The sequence below is a fragment of the Pelophylax lessonae genome (assembly GCF_965119305.1).
Source record: "Pelophylax lessonae genome assembly, chromosome: 4".
Taxonomy (NCBI): domain Eukaryota; kingdom Metazoa; phylum Chordata; class Amphibia; order Anura; family Ranidae; genus Pelophylax; species Pelophylax lessonae.
The window spans coordinates 79,392,370-79,419,334 of record NC_138771.1 but is presented as its reverse complement, the minus strand read 5'-3'; the positions used below and the strand labels follow the sequence as shown (position 1 = coordinate 79,419,334).

At 43.5% G+C, this 26,965-nt stretch overlaps 1 protein-coding gene across 2 annotated transcripts in view; it reads right to left on the bottom strand.

Moving 5' to 3' along the window:
* Nucleotides 1-26,965, bottom strand: part of ATP8B4 (ATPase phospholipid transporting 8B4 (putative)) — a 648,069-nt gene that overhangs the window by 510,987 nt on the left and 110,117 nt on the right. For both annotated transcript variants that reach the window (XM_082254031.1, XM_082254032.1), the window contains exon 4: nt 9,929-9,987. In XM_082254031.1, the coding sequence (XP_082110157.1) occupies nt 9,929-9,987 (59 nt within the window). The remainder of the gene's footprint in view (nt 1-9,928; nt 9,988-26,965) is intronic.

Below are 26,965 nucleotides of genomic sequence, written 5' to 3'. Positions count from 1 at the left end.
CAACCCCTTCAACTTCAGCCTCCACCTCGGACCCCACTAGATCCAGGGAGGAGCGGGACCCCGATAAGGAGGCCCCCGCCATAACAGCCCCATCACCTTCACCCTCAGAATAAGAGGAAAGAGAAACTCTGGGTCTCTTAGTAGATTAGGGAAAGGAAGCTGCGCTAAGTGACACAAACATATAACAAGAGTCCAAAAAGTCCCAATGTTTGTTGTGAAATTGTTTGATTCAAACATTCAAACCCAAATTACATATAATGCTAAAATCTGCGCTGAATCAGAGCTGCCGGCCGGACAGTTCCAAACACCCGCCTGAGCGTCTCAACGAGGTGACGTCAGCACGCCGCGGCCGGCAGCTCCGATTCAGCGCAGATTTTAGCATTATATGTAAGTGCAATACTTTATTGTCTACTTTTAAATAAACCGGTTTACACTATGGATATCTCCATCATTGCCTTTATATGACTGTTGGAGCCATCTTTGCGGGTCGGCCTCTACCACCAGGGACCGTTAAGTGTATGGGAGATTTCGTTATTCCCAGGGGACATCTGGAATTGAGATTTGGCATTCACTTGTCCGTTCTCTGGCAAGCAGATTGTTTTGGTGGTGCCTCCTAGCGGGTCCTCAGCACATTGGAAGTCACTCTATATGCACATCCATTTTCATTGTCTGGTAATTGCATTTGGATCTAGGTGGTGGCTTACCCTTAAGACCCTCTTTGAGCTAATTTTTGATCTGTCTTCATATAACAACTATCTGGTAATTACACTATTAAGGTGGTGGTGCATTCATAGCTTCTATCATCTTTTAATATACTTGTATTGGCTAATTTATATCAACATCTGATAAGCAGCCTGTGTTGGTGGTGGGTTGTATTAGCACCTTCCCCTTTTTTTTTTTTTTTTTTCCCAATTTGGCACATTCGGGAGTGACTCACCTGAACTATATACAGTATCACGCTATGTTTTATTTGTTTTTTATTCACTTACTCAATATATCGTGATCCTGGGACGGCCATCGCTGGGGAGGAATTCTTCATCTGGCTTGGTCAATCCTTATTCAAGGCACACTTTACTGCTACTTCTGGTAAGCAGTAAATCTATATATATATTTTTTTGCACGGTCGGTAATTCGGCTGAATTCTTACCTTATTGGACTTTGAATCAAACAATTTCACAACAAACATTGGGACTTTTTGGACTCTTGTTATATGTTTCTGTCACTTAGCGCAGCTTCCTTTCCCTAATTTATGTTTTTATGCTTGTCACATGTTAAGTTGCTGCTATCACCTGTAGATATTAGCGCAGTTTCTTCCCCAATTTTTATCTCTTAGTAGATTGAGCAGCCACCAGCATCTGCACCTGAGCAGCAAGGCCAGCCACAATAGTGGCTAAATCCCCCCCTGGGGGGGAAACAGCGGTCCCCTGGCTTTCCACCAAGGCGGTAGGAAATTTGCCCTCCTGAGAATCCATTGCCCCAACATCAAATGCCGGATAATAAAGGGTTAACTGCCCCTTTAACAAGCGCGGCGAGCGCAGCCCACCGCACCACACACAAGCACAATGAGACCCCCACAGGGACAATAAAACTGACACAGGCAATGGATAAGAAGGATATAACCTGAGGAGACCCTCGCCGCTGCTGCTGCCTCGATCGGTGTATCCTGGAGAAGAGGAAGTGATGCGGCCAGGGCGCTCTATTAAAGCCTATGGGAGGCTACAAGAAAATGGCCGCCATGCATGTAGAACATGCGGCCGGAGCGAGTGTAGGCAAAATGGCGCCGTTTGGCGCCGAAACCGCCGCTCCACAGTACAGTAATGCACACGTTATCCATGTATAAAAAAACATGTTAGATCGCCGCAGCGATCGCTGTATAGTGCCCAAACATGCCACAAAACATGCCCCACAGCACACAGCTTCTCACACTGACAAGGCTGACACACACAGTGTCACACAGCTCCCCCCCCCCCCTTGCAGCCCACAGCATGCAGCCGAGTGATAGGGAGACAAACAGTGAGAACAGAGGCAGGTTACACAGTCCCAGACTGACACCCCCTCAGACAGACAGGTCCCCACATAGATACACTTACCTCACAATGGCGTGGGGGACCCGCACAGGCGAACAAGCAGCTGCACATGAGGCAGGGAGAGTCGCATACAAGACGCACAGAATGGGGGTTAAGAAACCGCACAGCGTCCAGTGAGGTAGCCACCTCACCAATCATCCCTGCACCGAACAGGGATGGGTCGTTCACTGTGCCAGGAGCGTTACCTGGCTGAACGCTCGATGGCAGGCTGGGAAGCCACTGACCCACGACCTGCGACCAGGGGGATCAGCCCGAGACCCAGCCCGCATGATCCTCTTCATCCGAAGAACTAACGCTGACAAAAAAAAACAGCTAAGTAAAGGTAGAGAGAAAACTCAAACAAAAAAATCAAAAAAGAAGAAAGAGTCTGGGGCACAAAGCCCCAGCACAGAGAGAGACAGCCACTCCTGACAAGCTAGACATTGAAACTGAGATATGGTTGCAGGAAGTAGGAGGGTATTGACTGAGGGGACCACCCCTTGAGGGTGGGATATGTTAAAAGCTTTAATGTTAACATATTCTGTTGCCTAGCTACTCCTTCGGAGCAAAGTCTAATACCCCATATGTGACGAATATGAAGAGGCGGCGACTGTCGGAGGACGTAAGAGAAAAATAGTTTTCAAAAATTGTTACATGTAAATATCTGAAAAGTGTGGCATACATTCGTATTCAGCCCCTTTTACTCTGATACCCCTAACTAAAATCTAGTGAAACCAACTGCCTATAAGAAGTAAGCTAATTAGTAAATAGAGTTCACCTGTGTATAATTTATTCTCAGTATAAATACAGCTGTTCTGTGAAGCCCTCAGAGGTTTGTTAGAGAACCTTAGTGAACAAACAGCACCATGAAGGCCAAGGAACACATCAGACAGGTCAGGGATAAAGCTGTGGAGAAGTTTAAAGCAGGGTTAGGTTATAAAAAAAAATCCCAAGGTTTGAACATCTCATGGAGCACTGTTCAATCCATCATCCAAAAATGGAAAGAGTATGGCACAACTGCAAACCTAAACTGACAGGCAAAGAGAGCATTAATCAGAGAAGAATCCAAGAGGCCCATGGTAACTTTGAGAGGCTGCAGGGATCCACAGCTCAGGTGAGAGAATCTGTCTACAGGACAACAATTAGCCGTGCACTCCACAAATCTGGCCTTTATGGAAGAGTAGCAAGAAAGAAGCCATTGTTAAAAGAAAGCCATAAGAAGTCCTGTTTGCAGTTTGCGAGAAGCCATGTGGGGGACACAGCAAACATGAAGAAAATGCTCTAGTCAGATAATACCAAATGTAACTTTTTGGCCTATAAGCAAAACGCTATGTGTGGCAGAAAACACTATGTGTGGCAAGTGCAAAAGACTTGAGAATGGGGCGGAGGTTCCATCTAGCAAGACAACAACCCTAAACATTCAACCAGAGCTACAATGGAATGGTTTATATCAGGTATCTCCAAACGATGGCCCTCCAGCTGTTACGGAACTACACGTCTCATGAGGCATTGAAAAACTCTGACATTCACTGAACAACTGGAGGGCCATAGTCTGGAGACCCCTGGTTTAGATCAAAGCTCATTTGTGTGTTAGAATGGCCCAGTCAAAGTCCAGACCTAAGTTCAATTGAGAATCTGTGGCAAGACTTGAAAATTGCTGTTTATAGACGGTCTTAATCCATTCCGACAGAGCTTGAGCTATTTTGCAAAGAAGAAAGGGCAAAAAATCCACTCTAGATGTGCAAAGCTGGTAGAGACATACTCAAAGACTTGCAGCTGTAATTGCAGCAAAAGGTAGTTCTACAAAGTATTGACTTAGGGGGGGCTGAATACAAATGCACGCCACACTTTTCAGATATTTGTAAAAACATTTAGCATTTTCCTTTCCTTTTACAATTATGTGCCACACATGTGTTGGTCTATCACTTAAAATTCCAATAAAATACATTTATTTTTTTTTGGTTGTAACATGACGAAATGTGGACAATTTCAAGGGGTATGAATACTTTTTCAAGGCACTGTAAATGTATTCAGACACATAGGAGAAATATAAAAAAAACAGAGTTGCGCTAGCAATGGGGATTACACATGCTGAATACTTAAAAAAAAGCAAACAGAATATACATATAAAATTCAAAAGATTATCACATACAGTGGGTACGGAAAGTATTCAGACCCCCTTACATTTTTCACTCTTTGTTATATTGCAGCCATTTGCTAAAATCATTTAAGTTCATTCTTCTTCCTCATGAATGTACACATAGCACCCCATACTGACAGAAAAACACAGAATTGTTGACATTGTTGCAGATTTATTAAAAAAGAAAAACTGAAATATCACATGGTCCTAAGTATTCAGACCCTTTGCTCAGTATTTAGTAGAAGCCCCCTTTTGATCTAATACAGCCAGGAGTCTTTTTGGGAAAGATGCAACAAGTCTTTCACACCTGGATTTGGGGATCCTCTGCCATTCCTCCTTGCAGATCCTCTCCAGTTCTGTCAGGTTGGATGGTAAACGTTGGTGGACAGCCATTTTTAGGTCTCTCCAGAGATGCTCAATTGGGTTTAAGTCAGGGCTCTGGCTGGGCCATTCAAGAACAGTCACGGAGTTGTTGTGAAGCCACTCCTTCGTTATTTTAGCTGTGTGCTTAGGGTCATTGTCTTGTTGGAAGGTAAACCTTTGGCCCAGTCTGAGGTCCAGAGCTATTCTATTTTGGTCTCATCAGACCAGAGAATCTTATTTCTCACCATCTTGGAGTCCTTCAGGAGTTTAGCAAACTCCATGCGGGCTTTCATGTGTCTTACACTGAGGAGAGGCTTCCGTCGGGCCACTCTGCCATAAAGCCCCGACTGGTGGAGGGCTGCAGTGATGGTTAACTTTCTACAACTTTCTCCCATCTCCTGACTGCATCTCTGGAGCTCAGCCACAGTAATCTTTGGGTTCTTCTTTACCTCTCTCACCAAGGCTCTTCTCCCCCGATAGCTCAGTTTGGCCGAACGGCCAGCTCTAGGAAGGGTTCTGGTCGTCCCAAACGTCTTCCATTTGAGGATTATGGAGGCTACTGTGCTCTTAGGAACCTTAAGTGCAGCAGAAATCTTTTTGTAACCTTGGCCAGATCTGTGCCTTGCCACAATTCTGTCTCTGAGCTCTTCAGGCAGTTCCTTTGACCTCATGATTCTCATTTGCTCTGACATGCATTGTGATCTGGAAGGTCTTATATAGACAGGTGTGCGGCTTTCCTAATCAAGTCCAATCAGTATAATCAAACACAGCTGGACTCAAATGAAGGTGTAGAACCATCTCAAGGATGATCAGAAGAAATGGAAAGCACCTGAGTTAAATATATGAGTGTCACAGCAAAGGGTCTGAATACTTAGGACCATGTGATATTTCCGTTTTTCTTTTTTAATAGAAAATAGCTGACAATGTCAACAATTCTGTGTTTTTCTGTCAGTATGGGGTGCTATGTGTACATTCATGTCAGTATGGGGTGCTATGTGTACATTCGTGAGGAAGAAGAATGAACTTAAATGATTTTAGTAAATGGCTGCAATATAACAAAGAGTGAAAAATTTAAGGGGGTCTGAATACTTTCCGTACCCACTGTAAATAATAGTTCCCAATGGGTGTTGTGACAGAAAATTAAAACCAAGATGAAAGACACTTCGCCACATATGGTTCCCAATCGGAGTATCATGCAGCTTACATCTATCACCATGTGCAACTGACCACTAGAGACACACCCACCTTAGAAGTAAAAAATGTCTGCTTACCAGCAGTACTGGACCTCTTTTTTACAGGAGGCCAGTAACACTTTTTGGATGATTACCCTGCCAGGGCCTTTGGATAGTATTCCTGCACAATTTTCAATGGACCATAAGGAAAAGCATCCGGCTACAGTGTTCGTGTTATCAAGCATTAAAAAAACGAAAATATGCTCTACACAGTGTAATATCTATTAACACTTCATTTTAAAATAACAAATTTACACTCACATTTCAGTAAATTAAAAGCACATTATAAATCTCGCCGGCCAGCAAGTAAACAGACATCCACACTTCCGGGACTCGTGGTAAGCGATGACGTCAGCACATCGTCCACCCTATGTGTTTCATCACCAACTGACATCATCCTGGGGCACCAGGTGAGTGTAAATTCATTATTTTAAAATAAAGGGTTACTGGATTTTACATTATGTGGAGCATTTATTTGTTTTTGAGCCTGATAACACAGACACTCTAGGCCTGATGCTTTCCTTTATGGTCTAGTGAAAAGTCTGCAGGAATACTATCCAAAGGCCCTGGCAGGGTAATCAGCCAAAAAGCATTACTGGCCTCCTGTAAAAAAGAGGTCCAGTACTGCTGGTAAGCAGACATTTTTTACATCTAAGGTGGCGGTGTCTCTAGTGGTCAGTTGCACACGGAGATAGATATAAGCTGCATGATCGGGAACCATATGTGGCGAAATGTCTTCGAGCTCAATTTTAACTTTCTGTCACAGCTCCCTTTGGGAAGTTTTATTTATGTGATAATCTTTTGGATTGTATATGTATATTCTGTTTGCTTTTTTTTTTCCAACATGCCTAATCACCATTGCTAGTGTGACTATGTTTTTTAAATATTTATCTACTATTTGTTCTGATATCACGCAGTAGAGTTGCCACTCTGTATATTATATGTTTAATGTATCTCGCTTTCGCTGGCTTTAAATAAGTCAGCAGACTATGAGATTTTCCCAGCCTTGAAAAAATTGCAGAAACCCATTACCCACCTCGATCTTCTCAGTGACTTGTGCAATTTTTTTGTGAAGTATGTGTGCAATTAAATAATGGTTCCCTTTTTTAAACTGACACCAGACATTTCCTAGAAGCTTGAAAATGTCTTTAGCCATGTGAAAAACGTATACAGTCAGCCTCGGTATGTACAACAACATCAACCAAATGTAAAAGAATAACCACAGGGTCCAGGACTAAAAATATATCAGTTATTTACAAAATAAGACTATTATGTTTGCCCGATAGATCAAGGATCCTCATGTAAATCCAGAATGCATTAAAAAGATGTCCTGAGTTGCATGCCGTTATACTGTTTAATGATTAAATATTATTTTATCATCAATACATAAGACAAACGGTCTGTTTCAAAGTTAGTTTTTACATAGGCTTAGCTTGGAACAATATAAAATACAGTATGTATGTTCCATACCTGTGGGACCCCCATGGAAGCTTAAAATCACTACTGTAGGTAGCACTACTACATTGATCTTTACTATTTTACGGGTCCTGTGCCGAGTGGCTGCCATGCTTCATTGTAAAAACAGCAGGTCATCTGCTCTGAAGAAGGTGGCATTCAGTAAACACTTCATTTTCAGGTGGAAAGGCAGGGCGATTAAATTACAATCTACATATCATCCAATAAGAGAACACTTCCAATTCACTGAAAAAATGTTCTCTGAATGGTGCCAATGTCAAGCAACTGATCCCTCCAGGCAAAGCAGCCACTAGGCACGGGGCCCATAAGCTAGTGGGAATCACTATAGTAGTCTTACCTACTACAGTGATTTCTAGCTTCCACAGGGATCCCACAGGTATGGCTCTTAACCACTTCCCGTCCACCCGCCGCCTTTTTACTGCGGGGAAGCCGATGCACGGGTCAGGCGGCTGTGATTGTCGCCTGATACCCACGATCACTCCCCGCAGAGAGAGAAGGACGGTCGGCTGTTGTAAACACAGCTGACCGTTCTTCTCCCTGAAATTATCACAGAGGTCATGTGATCCTTCTATATAGGATCACATGTCTCTATGGACATCTCAGAAGCCACGCCCCCCCAGTTAGAATCTCTCCCCTAGGGTCACATTTAACCCCTTCCCTGCCAGTGTCATTATTACAGTAACAGTGCATATTTTTAGCACTGATTACTGGGGGTACTTTTGGTACCCCCAAAAGTATCAAAAATGTCAGTTAGGGGTCCGTCCGATCTGTCCGCCGAAATGTCGCAGTCCCGCAATGAATCGCAGATCACCGCCATTACTAGTAAAAAAAAAAAAAACAATATAAATGACATAAATCTTTCCCGTAGTTAGTAGACGCGATAACTTTTGCGCAAACAAATCAAAATTCACTTATTGCAATTTTTTTTAGCAAAATTATGTAGCAAAAACAAATTGGCCTTAAATGTTAAAAAATGTTGATCAAAATAGCTAAACACTATTGAGTTATTTTAGTGAATTCTGTTAAAAAACAAAAACAAAATCGGGGTGGGGTAGTAAATCTTGAATAATGGAGGTTTCACCTCCCTCTTATTCTAAGACACAGGCTGGAGGAGCGTGACACAGCCTTTGACGGGCAGAAATCCACTCACACTATGTTACTGCCAAAAAATAATAAATATTTGATTTCAAATATAGTATACAGTATATATGACATATTAAAACAGTTTATTGATAGTATTATTCTAAAATCCACCAGATCTGTGATGTCGTCATGGAGGAGTGGAAGAGGACTCCAGTGGCAACCTGGGAAGCTCTGGTAAACTCCATGCCCAAGAGGGCTGGTTAAGGCAGTGCTGGAAATAATGGTGGCCACACAAAATATTGACACTTTGGGCCCAATTTGGACATTTTCACTTAAGGGTGTACTCACTTTTGTTGCCAGCGGTTTTGACATTAATGGCTGTGTGTTGAGTTATTTTGAGGGGACAGCAAATTTACACTGTTATACAAGCTGTACACTCACTACTTTACATTGTAGCAAAGTGTCATTTCTTCAGTGTTGTCACATGAAAATGTATAATAAAATATTTACAAAAATGTGAGGGGTGTACTCATGTTTGTGAGATACTGTAGATCAATTAGGAAAAAAAGTACTTGCCATCATTCACATACAGAGCAAGAGGAGGTAATGTATATTAAACAGTGTGTGTTAAGTATCACTTTTGGAATATGCCACATAAATTGCAAAACAAATGTAAATAATTGGCCTGAATAAGATTTGTATTTTTCCCAGTTTTTCATCATGGACTCCAGCTCTGGCTGTTTTCAACCTGAGTGGTAATAACATGCCTACCTACCACCCGCAGACGATGTCCACTGGTAGTGTAGGCTCACCAAGAAAATGCAATCGTACAGCTTACAAAACCTAGTTTTACCCCTATCATTTTCTCTCCAAGCCAGTGCAGTGATGTCTGCAGTGCACCTTCTCTAACCTGCTCCACAGCCCTGGGTACCTACTGTAAGGCCTTTTTTACTGCCCCTTTGGAAAGCAATCTGCAGTGGATTACCATTCAAAAGTTGGTAGAACAGCAACTTTCAGGCATTCAGGTATGCTGCTGCATACTGAGTTTCTTTTTTTTAATGTATTTATTGACTGTTTCCAAAGGTTATTCTTGCCTTTAAATACTGTGAGGCACTCGTACTGCAGTCCTATTGACATAAAGCAAAGCATTGCTGCTGCGACATGTGTACAAATCCCTGCAGCTGCCATAGGCAGGTAGGTTTTGGGTGACCAGTAAAACGTGATATACCTTAATGTACACCATTAGACCCAGCACTGTTAGGTCTCTCTCAACTTATACTAACTACTGTATATTGTCCTTTTTTATTTGATTTGTTGACCAAATGTTGCGCCCATTGTTTGTGGTAATCACATTTGCATAATAAAAAAAAAAATGCTAATTACCTGTCAGTTTTTACCAGCGATTTGCCATCTATGAAAACAGGGCATATTGGATTTCAATCCAAGCACAGGAATTTCAGTAGCTTTCAATTAATGCCCTTTTCTACCAGTGACTGAATATGTGATGTATTTCATTATTAGTCTCTTAGTACAATACATCAAACGTATAACCAGTAAATAATACTCACTGCATAATTAAACTTTTCATTGTAATCACGGTCGTTTGCTTTGACTCGACGTTCCTCCTCTGAAAAAAAAGAAAAAAAAACTTTTATTAGAAGTGGTCATTGAAACTGTGAATAAGGATAACTAATAGACGCACTGCAAACTAACAATAGCTTCTCGGGGATATTAGGGTTGGAATGCGTTGGCATTTCAACTTTTATAACCTTATGCCAAGATTTTGTACCTTGTGCACAATTATAAGCAGCTTTCACAGTGTGGATCCAATGTCTTTTAACTAATGTGGATTAACACAGGCTGAAAATGTATTGCTGGACAACATTCTAACATTACATAAAAGTCCCTTCTTTGGGCCTTATTTGAAAACTTTACCATAGGCCTGCAAATCAGCCCCAGTATGTGTACTCAGCACCAATTTGTTTGCTATCAGGAAACATAAGAATTCAGCAAAACATAAACATATGTGTGAACTAAGATAGTGTTCACTGGAGTAAGAAGACACTGTAAAGAAAGAAAAGATCTGTAATGTATTTCTTCATTTCGGATTAGAAGCACACTCTGTTTAAGTCTACAGTATATGCATGGAAAACAGGACAATGCTGCAAGTTGAGCTCTTTATATGTTGCGTGCTCAATCCCTATTATTAATTAACCATTTGCCCACTGGGCACTTAAACCCCCTTCCTAACTAACCAGACCAATTTTCAGCTTTCAGTGCTCTCACATTTTGAATGACAATTACTCAGTCATGCAACACTGTCCCCATATGAAATTTCCGTCCTTTTTTTCACACAAACAGAGGTTTCTTTTGGTAGTATTTAATCATAATTGGGTTTTTTATTTTTTGCGCTATAAATGAAAAAAAGACAGAAAATTGTGTAAAAAAATGCAATTTTCTTCATTTCGGTTTTAAATTTTGCAAATTTAGTAATTTTTCTTCATAAGTTTTGGCCAAAATTTATACTGGTACATATCTTTAGTAAAAATAACCCAAAAAGGTATACATTTTTTGGTCTTTGTGAAGGTTATAGAGTCTACAAGCTATGGTACCAATCATTGAAAATTGATCACACCTCATGTACTGACGGCCTATCTCATTTCTTGAGACCCTAACAAGTCAGAACAGTACAAATACCCCCCAAATTACCCCTTTTTGGAAAGTAGACATTCCAGGGTATTTAGTAAGGGGCATAGTGAGTTTTTTGAAGTTGTAATTTTTTCCCACAATTCTTTGCAAAATGAAGATTTTTAAAAATATATATATATTTTTTACAAAATGGTCATATTACAAAGTTATTTCTCACACACTGTACAGGCATACTTGCAACTACACCCCAAAATACATTCTGCTACTCCTCCTGAGTATGGCGATACCACATGTGTGACACTTTTCCACAGCCTGACCACATACAGAGGCCCAACATTAAAGGAGCACCGTCAGGCGTTCTAGAAGCAAAAATTACACATATAATTTTCTGACGACCTATCACACTTTTGAAGGCCCTGGAGCACCAGGACAATGGAAACCTCCATAAAATGACCCCATTTTGGAAATAAAACACCCCAACACATAATCTAGGAGGCATAATGAGTCTTTTGAACATGTCATTTTTTTCCACAAGTTTTTTGAAAATGTGGAAAGAAAACCAAAACGCATTTTTTTTTTTTTTACACAAAGTTGTCCATTTATAAGACATTTTTAACACATAGCATGAACATAGCAAAAATGACACCCCAAAATACATTCTGCCACTCCTCCGGAGTATGACGATACCACATGTGTGACACTTTTCCACAGCCTGACCAAATACAGAGGCCCAACATGCAGGGAGCATCGTCATTTCCTGACTTCCCATTACAATTTTGTGAGGTACTTTAGGGCACTGATGTGGCATGGATGTGGCCCGGATGAGCACTGACGTGGCATGGATGTGGCACTGATGAGCACTGACGTGGCATGGATGTGGCACTGATGAGCACTGACGTGGCATGGATGTGGCACTGATGAGCACTGACGTGGCATGGATGTGGCACTGATGAGCACTGACGTGGCATGGATGTGGCACTGATGAGCACTGACGTGGCATGGATGTGGTACTGATTAGCACTGATGTGGCATGGATGTGGCACTGATGAGCACTGACGTGGGATGGATGTGGCACTGATGTGGCATAGATTAGCCCGCACTGACGTGGCATGGATGAGGCACAGATGAGCACCCTGACGTGGCATAGATGTGGCACAGATGAGCACTGACATGGCACGGATGTGGCATGGATGAGCCCTGACGTGACATGGATGTGGCACGGATGAGCACTGACATGGCATTGATGTGGCACTGACGTGGCATGGATGTGGCAGGGATGAGCACTGACATGGCATGGATGTGGCACGGATGAGCACTGACATGGCACTGATGAGCACTGATGTGGCATGGATAAGCCCTGACGTGGCATGGATGAGGCACAGATGAGCACCCTGACGTGGCATGGATGTGGCACAGATGAGCACTTACGTGGCACTGATGTGGCATGGATGAGCACTGACGTGGCATGGATGTGGCACGGATGAGCACCGACATGGCACAGATGAGCACTGACGTGGCATTGATGTGGCACGGATGAGCACTGATGTGGCATGGATGAGCACTGACGTGGCATGGATGAGCACTGACGTGGCATGGATGTGGCATGGACGAGCACTGACGTGGCATTGATGTGGCACGGGTGACCACTGACATGGCACGGATGAGCACTGAAGTGGCATGGGTGTGGCACGGATGAGCACTGATGTGGCATGGATGTGGCACGGATGAGCACTGACATGGCACGGATGAGCACTGACGTGGGATGGATGAGCATGGATGAGCACTGAGGTGGCATGGGCAGGCACAGATGTGGCATGGATGTGGCACAGATGAGGCACGGATGAGCACTGAGGTGGCATGGGTAGCACAGATTAGGCATGGATGGGGCACTGATAGGGCACAGATGAGGCACTGATAGGGCACAGATGGGGCACAGATGAGGCACTGATAGGGCACAGATGAGGCACTGATAGGGCACAGATGGGGCAGAGGAGGCACTGATAGGGCACAGATGAGGCAGAGGAGGCACTGATAGGGCACAGATGAGGCAGAGGAGGCACTGATAGGGCACAGATGAGGCAGAGGAGGCATGCAGCTGCAGTTTCTCTCCTCTCCTCGCACGCTGTACCGATTGCTGTGTACAGCGTCCAAGGAGAGGAGAGAAATGAACTGGACAATGCGCCGGTTTGTTGTGAAGTGATCGCTCTGTCATTGGACGGAGCGATCACATGGTAAAGGACCGCTCTCATTGGCCCTTTACCGCAATCCGTGATGCGTTGGGTCCCCGGGACCCGGCGAGCGCGGACACTCCCGTGTGCGCGCCCCAGGGGGCGCGCGGGAGCGCAATTCTGGGAGGACGTCCGTGTACGCCCTCCCAGAACTAGACAACCGCGCTGTAGCCGTCTTTCGGCTATGGCCCGGTTGGAAAGTGGTTATAAGCCCAAACACAACAAAAAAATATCTTTGCAGTGCCCCCCCGTACTGCAAGGGTTAAATGCTCCTTAAAGCCCAACAGTGAAACTTATAAATTATCCCTTGCAGCAGAGGTGCGCCCACACTGCAAGGTCTAATTATTCATCTACACTGAACTAAATTATAAAACCGCAAAACTTTTTTTTTTGCCCCCATTTTTCATAAGCTGAACTCAAAGATCTAAGACTTTTTCTATGTACACAAAAGGCCTATTTCTCTCAAATATTGTTGACAAATCTGTCTAAATCTGTGTTAGTGAGCACTTCTCCTTTGCCGAGATAATCCATCCACCTCACAGGTGTGGAATATCAAGATGCTGATTAGACAACATGATTATTGCACAGGTGTTCCTTAGGCTGGCCACAATAAAAGGCCACTCTAAAATGTGCAGTTTTATCACACAGCACAATGCCACAGATGTCACAAGTTTTGAGAGAGCGTGCAATTGGCATGCTGACTGCAGGAATGTCCTCCAGAGCTGTTGACCGTGAATTGAATGTTCGTTTCTCTACCATAAGCCGTTTACAAAGGCATTTCAGAGAATTTGGCAGTACATCCAACCGGCCTCACAACCGCAGACCACATATAACCACACCAGCCCAGGACCTCCACATCCAGCATCTTCACCTCCAAGATCGTCTGAGACCAGCCACCCAGAGAGCTGCTGCAACAATCGGTTTGCATTACCAAAGAATTTCGCAGCTCCTGGGACCGGAAAACAGCGATAAACCAGTCCAACAGGCCAATGTAAATATATATAAAAAAAAGGCAGCATGGTGAAGACATACTGCAAACCAAGTTGCACACAGGTCTGATAAACGCATGATGAAAAATTGTAATTGCACACAATCCCCAGCAGATCAGAGGGGGGTTTTTACAACATAGATGGCTTTCAACATTTGTCATCACTCACCATACTCTTGGTCACATCTTTTCCAATGTCTGGTCTTTATCTGCATTTTTTCACCCACTCCACCTACTTCAATATTCTTTTATCTACATCTGGTTTCATCATTTTTTTCACCTAATATTTCAATATGCAAGCAGCAGTATCGTATTCAAATTCATTATACCCTATATATACTCTTTATATATATATTTTTTGACAGATACTCTTGTATGCTGCAATAGCAAAGCCTCTTCTCATCTCATTACCTCTTACACTCACCCCACCTGTTGGTGCCACGCTCCGCCACACCCGCCTGACCTGTGCTCCCTCAGCTCCCTGGGGGGATACCTGCATTTCAGCCTTACCTCCAATGCCATATACAACCCGAGCTGTTTGTTATGGGCCATACACACTATAAGATTATCTGAAGACTTTTTCCCTTTAGATTTACCAAAACCATATAATATGAGGTCAAACCTAAACACTTTCAATTTGTATGCAACTCGGCAGGCCCTTGCACTACATAGAAAAGGTAAATCTGAAGGAAAAAGTCTTCAGAAAATCTTATAGTGTGTATGGCCCTTAAGTGTGGTATTTTGGTTGGTCTGTGTCCCTCCTCCCTCCCTGTTGGTATTTTCCCACACATATTTTTATATTCTTTGCAGATGTGCATCACTTTTTTGCTCCTGATGAAGTGGCGATTTTTGGTCCACAATACGCGTCAAGCTTATTGATGCTATGACTTCAATACTAAGTGTCTACTACTTGTATACTCCATGGAATGTTTATATGTTGGTTTTTATTAACCTGGACTTGGGTACCACTTACCAGCTCTTATGTCTACTGAGTTATTTTATTCTGTAACATAATATGTTTTTATCAATTTGTACACCAATAAATGTTAATGTATATCCCTGCCAGCTTTGTCCTGCCTCTCATTCAAAGTCCCAAACCCTCTTTTATTTGTCTGCATATTAGGGATGGAGACGCATGGCAAATCCCCCCCTGCGTTTCATTTAAAGAACCCAGAATTCCCCCCCCCCTTTTTTTTGGATCGGCGTATAAGACCGCATGTTCCAGGTCCTGCCAATATCCAGCAACTTCGCACAGCCATTGAAGAGGAGTAGACCAACATTCCACAGGCCACAATCAACAACCTGATCAACTCTATGTGAAGGAGATGTGTTACACTGCCTGATGCAAATGGTGGCCACACCAGATACTGACTGGTTTTCGGACTCCCCAATACAGTAAAACTGCACATTTTAGAGTGGCCTTTTATTGTGGCCAGCCTAAGGTACACCTGTGCAATATTCATGCTGTCTAATCAGCATCTTGATATGTCACACCTGTAAGTTGGCTGAATTATCTTGCCAAAGGAGAAGTGCTCACTAAGGCCCCTTTCACACATACCGTCTGTTCAGTTCATCAGTTCAGTCACGTCAAAATGTATCCGTTTTTCATCCATTTTTTTTTTTTTTTTTACATCCACTACCAATGCAAAAACGGATGGAAAACCGACCGTTTGTCCGTTTAAATCCATTTTTCGTCCGATCAGTTTTTTTGACGGATAAAAAATAGGGCATTCATCCGTTCCAAAAAACGGACATTGACGGAAGCGGATGAAAACGGATGTTAACGGATGATCATCCGTTGTCATCTGTTTTTACATAGAGATGCATTGATGTCCATTTTTCATCCTTCAATGGATGGATGAAAAACGGACAAACGGACCGTATGTGTGAAAGGGGCCTAATAGAGATTTAGCCAGATTTGTGAACAATATTTGAGAGAAATAGACCTTTTGAATACATAGAAAAAGTCTTAGATCTTTGAGTTCAGCTCATGAAAAATTGGGGCAAAAACAAAAGTGTTGCGTTTATAATTTTGTTCAGTGTATGTCTAGGGGACATAGAAAAGAAGGTGTACTTACCTAATCCATAACTCGGCTAGACCAGTCCCCACAGTATCACAGTATCTTCTCTCCTGCACTCCAGCGAATTAAGGTCCTGATGTCATCAAGACTAATGCAGGGTTCACAGCCCTTCACTAGAAGTGATGACACCGAGGGACAATCCACTGCCATTATGATGGGGAGAACAGAGGATCGGCAAGTTTAAGTCTAAAGACTAAGGCCCTGTTCAGACCTTGTGTAGCAAGCGTTCCTGTTCGCAGTTTTTATAGCACAATTCACACACAGAAATCCATGTCACACATAGGGCACTCCGTTCACTTCAATGCCATGCGCATTTGTCCCCACAAAATAGCTTCTGCTCGTTTTTTGGCAACAAGCTTAGCACAATTTTAAACTGCGCGTTTTGTCGTGACTGCCCCACAACAATTGCTGTAGAATCACAACGCGTTTGGGGAGCCATTAAGAAAAATGGCACCCAAACGTGTGTCATGTGTTCTGCTGTGACACAGAATCGCAGTGATTATGCCCACGATTTAGAATGTGAACATGGCCTAAATGAGTAGTTAACCTTTGCAGGGCAGCAGCAGCCCCACTGTAAGGGATAATTTCTAAAGATGAATTCCAGGTATGGTATACTTTTACAGAACTATATTTGTCCAGTTTGAATTGGTATATCTATGTATTTACCTGTACCATACCTGGTAATGCACCTAGAAGCTGGAAATCACTGAAGTAGACACTGCTACTCCAGTGATCTTGCTTGCAGGTCCTGTGTTGAGCAGCCAGCATTGTGAACACAGGAGGTCAGCTACTCAGCACAGGCTCCATTCAGAGAATGTGTTGCATTTTCCTGAAAGAATGCAAAGCATTTTCTGATTGGAGGCGGTGGGGAGGCTGAGCAATGATGTCACGTTCTCCACCTCCTCCAATCAGAGAATGCTTTGCATTTTTTCAGGAAGAAAGAAGTATTCTGTGAATGACACTGGTGCTGAAGTGTCCAACATCCTGTAGCCAAGCTGTAAAAATATTCCATGCCTGGAATTCATCATTCATCAAGTTTCCTAAAGTTGGGCATTAAGTCTAGGGGTGCATGAATAAGGTGTAATACTTCCCTTAAACCTCTCTCCAGCGAGGGTTCCTCCGGCAGTGCAACCAGTCTTGGGAAGCCTCCACTCTAAGGCCGGCCATAGAGTTGCAGGACAGAAAATCACTCTCCGCTGGAGCCATTGTGTTCTCCCAGCGAGGGGGAGGGAGGAAGCCATCCCTTCTGGGAGAACACAGTGATTATTGTTTTAACAGCCTCTAGCAATAATCACATGTAAAAATCCAACAGGCTGTTGGGACATAAGTTGATCGATCAACTCGGGTACATTCAGCCTGCCCATACGTGGTTTGAATTCCTGATATGTACCTGCTGTACCATGTACTTCTATGAAAAAGTATCCTGTTCTCTCTGTATTGCTTAATTTGTGTGAAATCCCTGGTGTTCCTGCCAGTCTCTCTGCTTTCCTATTAAAAACTAACCACTCTAAGCAGGAGAACACAGCAGTCAGTTTTCTGGCTTTGTGTGGAGCTAATCTAATGATCAGATTTGTGCTGACATGATCCCCCCCATCCCCACCGTTTCTCCTCCCTCCCACTGTCTAAGCTTCTCCTGCAGCTGAGAACTGAGGGAATTGGATCACTTATAAACAAAGCAGAAAAAAAGTATCTATAATGTTTTAGATCTATACACAAATGTTTTGCCTTTCATTTCTATTTTAAACTGAACGTGTTGTTTTAAAGGTTAAGGGTTTACAATCATATTCTTTAAATTACACTTTTAACCTCCTTCACCAGCCCAAACAGAATGTCAGTTTCGATGTGTATTTCCACTCTTGCAGCTCTATGAATGCAGGAGTCAGATCTTTAATCCATCCACCCATCCTCCATTCATAGAGCACTTTACATTGGGAGAACTGTTAAAACAGCTTCTAGGAATGGAGGTGGGGGGTGGAAAGGGCGGGCATAGTTGGCAATTTTGGTGAGTGCCTGTGACAAGCTGAGTCAATAGTATTACCCTGCACTACTTGTTAGTTCACAGCTGCAAGTGTATACAGTATCTCACAAAAGTGAGTACACCCCTCACATTTTTGTAAATATTATATCTTTTCATGTGACAACAGTGAAGAAATGACACTTTGCTACAATGTAAAGTAGTGATTGTACAGTTTGTATAACAGTGTAAATTTGCTGTACCCCCAAAATAACTCAACACACAGCCAATAATGTCTAAACCGCTGGCATAAAAAAGTGAGTACACACCTAAGTGAAAATGCCCAAATTGGGCCCAATTAGCTATTTTCCCTCCCCGGTGTCATGTGACTCGTTAGTGTTACAAGGTCTCAGGTGTGAATGGGAAGCAGGTGTGTTAAATTTGGTTTTATCGTTCTCACTCACTCATACTGGTCACTGGAAGTTCAACATGGCAACTCATGGCAAAGAACTCTCTGATGATATGAAAAAATATTTGTTGCTCTACATAAAGATGGCCTAGGCCAATGATGGCAAACCTTGGCACCCCAGATGTTCTGGAATTACATTTCCCATGATGCTCATGCATTCTGCAGTGTAGTTTAGCATCATGGGAAATGTAGTTCCAAAACATCTGGGGTGCCTAGGTTCGCCATCACTGGCCTAGGCTATAAGAAGATTGTCAAGACCCTGAAACTGAGCTGCAGCACGGTGACCAAGACCATACAGCAGTTTACCAGGACAGGTTCCACTCAGAACATGTCTTGCCATGATCCACCAAAGAAGTTAAGTGCACGTGTTCATGGTCATATCCAGAGAATGTCTTTGGGAAATAGACATAGGAGTGCTGTCAGCATTGCTGCAAAGGTTGAAGGGGTGGGGGGGTCAGCCTGTCAGTGCTCAGACCATAAGCCGCACACTGCATCGAATTGGTCTGCAAGGCTGTGGTCCCAGAAGGAAGCCTCTTCTAAAGATGATGCACAAGAAAGCCCGCAAACAGTTTGCTGAAGACAAGCAGACTAAGGACATAGATTACTGGAACCATGTCCTTTGGACTTATTTGGTTAAGATGGTGTCAAGCGTGTGTGGTGGCAACCAGGTAAGGAGTACAAAAAAGACAAGTGTGTCTTGCCTACAGTCAAGCATGGTGGTGGGAGTGTCATGGCCTGGGGCTGCATGAGTGCTGCTGGCACTAGGGAGCTACAGTTCATTGAGGGAACCATGAATGCCAACATGTACTGTGACATACTGAAGCAAAGCATGATCCCCTCCCTTCAGAGACTGGGCTGCAGGGCAGCATTCCAACATGATAACAACCCCAAACCCACCTCCAAGACGACCACTGTCTTGCTAAAGAAGCTGAAGGTAAAGGTGATAGACTGGCCAAGCAGGTCTCCAGACCTAAACCCTATTGAGCACCTGTGGGGCATCCTCAAACGGAAGGTGGAGGAGCTCAAGGACTCTAACATCCACCAGCTCTGTGATGTCGTCATGTAGGAGTGGAAGATGGTTCCAGTGGCAACCTGTGAAGCTCTGGTGAACCCCATGCTCAAGAGGGTTAAGGCAATGCTGGAAAATATGGGTGGCCACACAAAATATTGATACTTTGGGCTCAATTTTGACATTTTCACTTAGGGGTGTATTTACTTTTGTTGCCAGCGGTTTAGACATTAATGGCTGTGTGTTGAGTAATTTTGAGGGGACGGCAAATTTACACTGTTATACAAGCTGCGATTCGTTCAGTGATCATTAGTGGTCCTGTAAGGGAGGTATCACTAGTCCTATGTGTCTAACCTGCTTTATTTGATATGTACACCAGAGGGGCGTCTTTCCTTGATGGCTTGTTATTTTACCTGACTGTCTACCTGTTTGGAGTATGAGTGGTATTAATCCTTGTCTATTGTATGAGGGAGTCATCATTATTATTATTGATATATTTGATTTTCTACAATTGCAATAATTCCATCCCTCCCGAATAGTATCATACTCATACTTCTATGGTCTACCCTGATGGTCATTCCGGCCAAGCCCTTAAGAAACCCCCCCTTTCTTTCTGGGGTCCTTTGTATGGTCCATTTATACTTATATTGGTGATCAACTGTTTAGGGGGGCCAAACCAACGCTATCTTGTTTCTTGGTGATCAATGCGTTGATATCCATTTATATTAGTATTCATATTTCCTTTTCCTTTTTTGTTCTTTCTGTTTTACATCTCAGTACTGGTGGTGGATTTTTATTACCATTATTATTATCATTTCATGTTTATTTTTTATTTCCATTCATAATATGGTATGTATTAATATTAGATTATTATTTTCTCAATTCATGATGCGGATGCAGTCTTGACCCAGTTGATACTTTTTCTGTATCGTCTACACGAAATTAGGTTCACCATCATTGAAACCCCAATTTTTTCAGCAATACCAGGCTCATACTTAATTATTATTGATATATGATATAGGTAACTATTTCCAGGGTTTCCATGTTGGTGAATATTTGGGACGCTTGGAAGAAGGTGGTGGTGCTATCATTACACCTGATATATGTGATGTCGACATCTTGTGGGGGAAAAGGATAATGCTCAGACAGGATTGTTAATTGACCAGTTACACCTGCTTTCGATTTGACAATTAGCGATTGAACACTATATATATATATATGCACGCTCCTTGCTTCCCCAATTAGCTCTGAAGAAACCGACGCAAAGTCGGTGAAACGCGTCAGCGGCAGCGCCCTCTGTACTGCACTCTCTGTATCAGCCTTCCCTGTGTATATCCGACTCAAGCACGGCCGGCCTCCCCGCAGCTCCCCCTGCCTTCAGCTCGCCAGACCGGACATGACGTCAGGCCGCCACTGACGGACCTACACGCCAACTCGGAACGAGGCTCGAGCAAGCATGGAGTAGGAACGCCGCTATAGAGGACTGTAAGTGCCGGCTGAGTCAGGATACATCACACAGAGGTATGAACTTTTCATTATTTGGCTACCAATTGGTTCATTACTACCTTCATGCAAAGGATCACTGAAGACTGTGTTTGTCAACCTTCTCATTGACCAAGGCATACTTCGGCCAGTATACCTGAACTTTACTTAATCAGTACTGAATCTTCAGTGACAGGATTCCACACGGTTTGCTAATGCTGGAAGCCTCCATTGGAGGCACATACATTACCCTCAGGATCTCCTTCTCTTCATGTGGAATCATTTATTCATCACCTTTGCTGTTGCCATAAGTGTGGAGGAACAGCCCCAGTGAATTTCCCTATTTGATCACGAGGCGGGCCAATTCCCATTTGCTGCACACGTTCATCATTGGTGCATCCTTGGACTACTCTTTGATTATCAAATTTCAGTGTTGCAGGGTAGCATTTCTATCCATTTCATAGCCTATGCAATTTACAATTAGTTCTAGGCTTCAGTCATGTGCAGTAATTGTGTTGTTTTTTAATTGATTTTATATTGTATGTGTTTTCTGTTTTGTGCACAGTCTTTTCAGCAGGCACAAGTGCCTAATAAATTTACACAATTTTATAACATATACCAACCTTTTTGACTCATTGGTGCCTATTTTTGATCACCCTTGGGTGGACGGGGACTGGGAGGCTATCCTCCTGCATCCATTTCCCCTATCCTCTCTTCTTTTATGCAATTTTGGGATCAACAGGTATCCACTGTATTGCATTTATAGGAGTCCCCTTTTTTATAACCATCATGGTTTGTAGCTATTAGAGGCCATCATTGGAACACCATCCATCTATTAATATACAAGCTGTCCGCTCTCTACTTCTCATTGTAGCAAAATGTAATTTCTTCAGTGTTGTCACATGAAAAGATATAATAAAATATTTACAAAAATGTGAGGGGTGTACTCACTTTTGTGGGATACTGTACATGGGGGTGGGGGGATTAGGAGATGGACAGACAGAAGAATTAAACGAAGACAGCAGCCACCAGCACAGGGAACACTAAGAATTCATGTAAGTACCGATTCTGGTACTTAATAAAAAAGTTTAAAAAAACACTATAATGTCAAAAGTATTGGGACATCTGTCTTTACACACACATGAACCTTAATGGCATCCCAGTCTTAGTCCATAGGGTTCAATATTGAGTTTGCCCACCCTTTGCAGCCATAACTGCTTCAACACTTCTTGGAAGGCTGTCCACAAGCATTAGCAGTGTGTCTATGGGAATGTTTGACCACTTTTCCAGAAGCATATTTGGTCAGGCACTGATGTCGGACAAGAAGGCCTGGCTCGCAGTCTCCGCTCGAATTCATCCCAAAAGGTGTTCCATCGGGTTAAGGGGCAGGCCAGTCAAATTCCTCCATCCAAAATTCGCTCATCCACGTATTTATGGACCTTGCTAAGTACACTGGTGCAAAGTCATGTTGGAACAGGAAGAGTTCCCTTCAATTGAACTAAGGAGCCAAGCCAAACCCCTGAAAAACAACCCCACACCATAACCCCCCCTCCACCAAATGATTTGGACAAGTGTACAAAGCCAGGTCCATAAAAAGACAGGAATGAGTGAATTTGGGGTGGAGGAACTTGACTGACCTGCACAGAGTCCTGACCTCAACCCAATTGAACACCCTTGGGATGAATTTGAGCAAAGACTGCGAGCCAGGCCTTCTCATCCACATCAGCATCTGACCTCACATATGCGCTTCTGGAAGAATGGTCAAAGAGTTTGCATAGACACACTCCTAAACCTTGTAGACAGCCTTCCTAGAAGAGTTGAAGCTGTTATAGCTGCAAAAGGTGACCCTACGAAGTAAAGACTGGGATGTCATTAAAGTTTATGTGCGTGTAAAGGCAAGTGTCCCAATACTTTTGACAATATAGTGTATCACTAAACTTCAGCTTTAATATGCCTCTGAATGCAAACAGAAGACTGAAAGCCTTGTTTATCAGGAAAAATCTAAAATGCAAATGACTCACTTACATAAAAACTTGGGAGGAAGTGGTTACAAAAAAAAAAAGTTTATGTACGGAACATCAATTTGGCATATGATCACGTCCAGTATTTGCTGCTATTATCTGAAACCCATGTCCTAATTTAATACAAAGGTAAGAAAAGTGTCCTTTCTAAAGAAGCTGCATTTCATCATCATGTAGGAAAAAGAAGTGCTCTAAAGGAAAGAGCTGCACAATAAATATATTTGAAAATTGTCATCTCCAAGACATTTTACAGAAACAATACACAAGACATGGCTGAAAATAGGTACAATTTCTTGCTGAAGGAAAGACTCTGGAAGTAAAATGATTACACAGAATCAAATTAAAATTCTGGTTCTTTGAAAGTCAATCCTAATGCTGGACTCCTAATTTTATTTCACTACCTGCTTGGTAATGACTTATAGATTAAGGCCCCTTTCACACATGCGGAGCGTTCATTTCATCAGTTCAGTCAAAATGGATGAAGTATTCATCAGTTTTTTTACATCTGCTACCAATGCAAAAACGGATGAAAAACTGACCATTTGTCTGTTTACATCCGTTTTTTGTCCGATCCGTTTTTTTAATGGAAGAAAAATAGAGCTTTGATCAGTTTAAAGCGGAATTCCGGCCACAAAATCGACATAATCGATTTTGGGCCATCTGCTTGCTTTTGGTCACCTGAAAAAGAAATGGATAGTTACGATTTTTTTTTTGTTTACTTACTTTGTTATTGAAGAAAAATATACTCACCTTTCTTCCACTTCCTGCCTCTGCGGCCGCGGCCCGCGCCGTCACTTCCTCTTTGCATTGATTCCTGTGAGCTGAATGTCATCGCTCCCAGGAATCAATGCGCCTGCACCGGCCCCGCTCGTCACTTTCGGTGCGGCGCCTTATTCCCTGCTAAACAGCTTCTGGGCATGCCCAGAAGCTGTGGAGGGATGACGCGCCCGCACCGGAAGTGACGAGCGATGCCGGTGCAGGCGCATTCTGGGAGAAGAGGACACGGAAGAGGACGCCGAAGAGGAAGCCCTGGCTTCAGCTGCCCACATCCGAGATGGCAGCGCTGGAAAAGAAATTTTCAAGGTAAGTATTTCTTCTAAAAGGTAAGTGCGACCCGGGACAGTACAGAGGCTATCCATTGTGGAATGTACTAGCCCTGACTGTCCCGGGGGTATTTTTATTGAAAAAAAAATTTAGTGGCCGGAACTCCACTTTAAAAAAAAAAACGGATGATGGCGGATGTAAACTGATGTAAATGGATGATCATCCATTTACATCCATTTTCCCATAGAGATGCATTGATGTTCGTTTTTCATCCGTAAACGCATGGATGAAAAACTGACAAGACAGCATGTGTGAAAGGGGCCTTAGGCCCCTTTCACACTTGCAGAACATTCAGATCTGCCTGTCAGCTTTTCAGGTGGATCTGAACGGATGCCCCATGCATCTCTATGGGGCAGCGGATGTCAGAGGAGACCTGTCCGCTGACAATCGATCCGTTCCGTAAAATCCGGATGGATGGAAACCCTATTTTCCATCCGTCTGGCAGATCAGATGAGAACGGAGAGGCGGTCCCTTCTCATCGGATTCCCCCATAGAGGAGAGCGGGGACCTGACACCTCCGTCTCCGCACACAGAGCAGAGACGGAGCTGTCATCCACCTGCTCAACGGGGGGATCAGCGGATTGATCCCCCTCTGAGCAGCACGGCTCAGCGCTTGTCACTGCATTGAAAGGGGGCCTGTACTGTGGGGTTTGTGCTAGGGGGCCTGCACTGTGGGATTAGTGCTAGGGGGCCTGCACTGTGGGATTAGTGCTAGGGGGCCTGTACTGTGGGGTTTGTGCTAGGGGGCCTGTACTGTGGGGTTTGTGCTAGGGGGCCTGTACTGTGGGGTTTGTGCTAGGGGGCCTGTACTGTGGGGTTTGTGCTAGGGGGCCTGTACTGTGGGGTTTGTGCTAGGGGGCCTGTACTGTGGGGTTTGTGCTAGGGGGCCTGTACTGTGGGGTTTGTGCCACTCTCAGTCAGTGTATCCCATAATAGGGTGTCTCTCACAGTATATCCCATAATAGGACCCCTGCTCCCTATTATGGGATATGCTAGTACTGAGAGACCCCTTAATATGTGATATATTGGGAGAATTTGTTCACGCAAGCAAAATACAGGGGACAAAATGGGTGGGGTTACTGAGAAATGGAAGGGGTCAAAATAGAAGGGCGTGGTCTTGCGCCACCCCCATCTTAAAACTTCACCAGCCGCCACTGTATTCTAGTAATAATGCGGCAGGAAATCTGACACAAACTGACGCTTGGGGGGGGGGGGGGGGGGCTTATTACCTGCCAGAATATACAGTAATAAGTATATACAGTGATAAGTAATGACACTGGCTGGGAAGGTGTTAACATCTAGGACAATCAAGGGGTTAACCGTGTGCCTAACTATGTGATATACAGAATCTCACAAAAGTGAGTACATCCCTCATATTTCTGTAAATATTTTATTATACCTTTTCATGTGAGAACACTGAAGAAATGACATTTTGCTACAATGTAAAGTAGTGAGTGTACAGCTTGTATAACAGTGTAAATTTGCTGTCCCCTTAAAAATAACTCAATACAGCCAATTAATGTCTAATCTGCTGGAAACAAGTGAGTACATCCCTAAGTTAAAATGTCCGAATTGGGCCCAATTAGCCATTTTCCCTCCCCGGTGTCATGTGACTTGTTAGTGTTACAAGGTCTCAGCTGTGAATGGGAAGGTGTGTTAAATTTAGTGTTATCGCTCTCACTCTCTCATATTGGTCAGTTCAACATGGCATAACATAGCAAAGAACTCTCCGAGGATCTGAAAAAAAGAATTGTTGCTCTACATAAAGATGGCCTAGGGACTAAGGAGATTGTCAAGACCCTCACCATTGCCGACCAAAGAAGTTGAGTGCACGTTCTCAGCGTCATACTCAGAGGTTTCTTTGGGAAATAGATGTATGAGTACTGCCAGCATTGCTGCAGAGGTTGAAGGGGTGGGGGGGTCAGCCTGCAAGTGCTCAGACCATACACTGCATTAAATTGGTCTGCATGGCTGTCGTCCCAGAAGGAAGCCTCTTCTAAAGATGATGCACAAGAAAGCCCGCAAACAGTTTGCTAAAGATAAGCAGACTAAGGACATGGATTACTGGAACCATGTCCAGTGGTCTGATGAGACCAAGATAAACCTATTTGACAGATGGTGTCAAGCGTGTGTGGCGGCAAATAGGTGAAGAGTGCAAAGACAAGTCTGTCCTGCCTACAATCAAGCATGGTGGTGGGAGTGTCATGGTCTTGGGATTCATGAGTGCTGCTGGCACTGGGGAGCTACAGTTCATTGAGGGAACCATGAATGCCAACACATACTGTGACATACTGAAGCAAAGCATGATCCCCTCCCTTCGGAGACTAGGCCGCAGGGCAGTATTCCAACATGATAATGACCCCAAACACACCTCCAAGACGACCACTGCCTTGCTAAAGAAGCTGAGGGTAAAGGTGATGGACTGGCCAAGCATGTCTCCAGACCTAAACCCTATTGAGCATCTGTGGGGCATCCTCAAACGGAAGGTGGAGTAGCTCAAGGTCTCTAACATCCACCAGCTCCGTGATATCGTCATTGTGACAGGAGTCACTTTAGCTGGGGGGCTCATGGAACCCAGATTACTTTAGAGAGGTCAGGAAACTCCTTGTCCAGCTTCCTC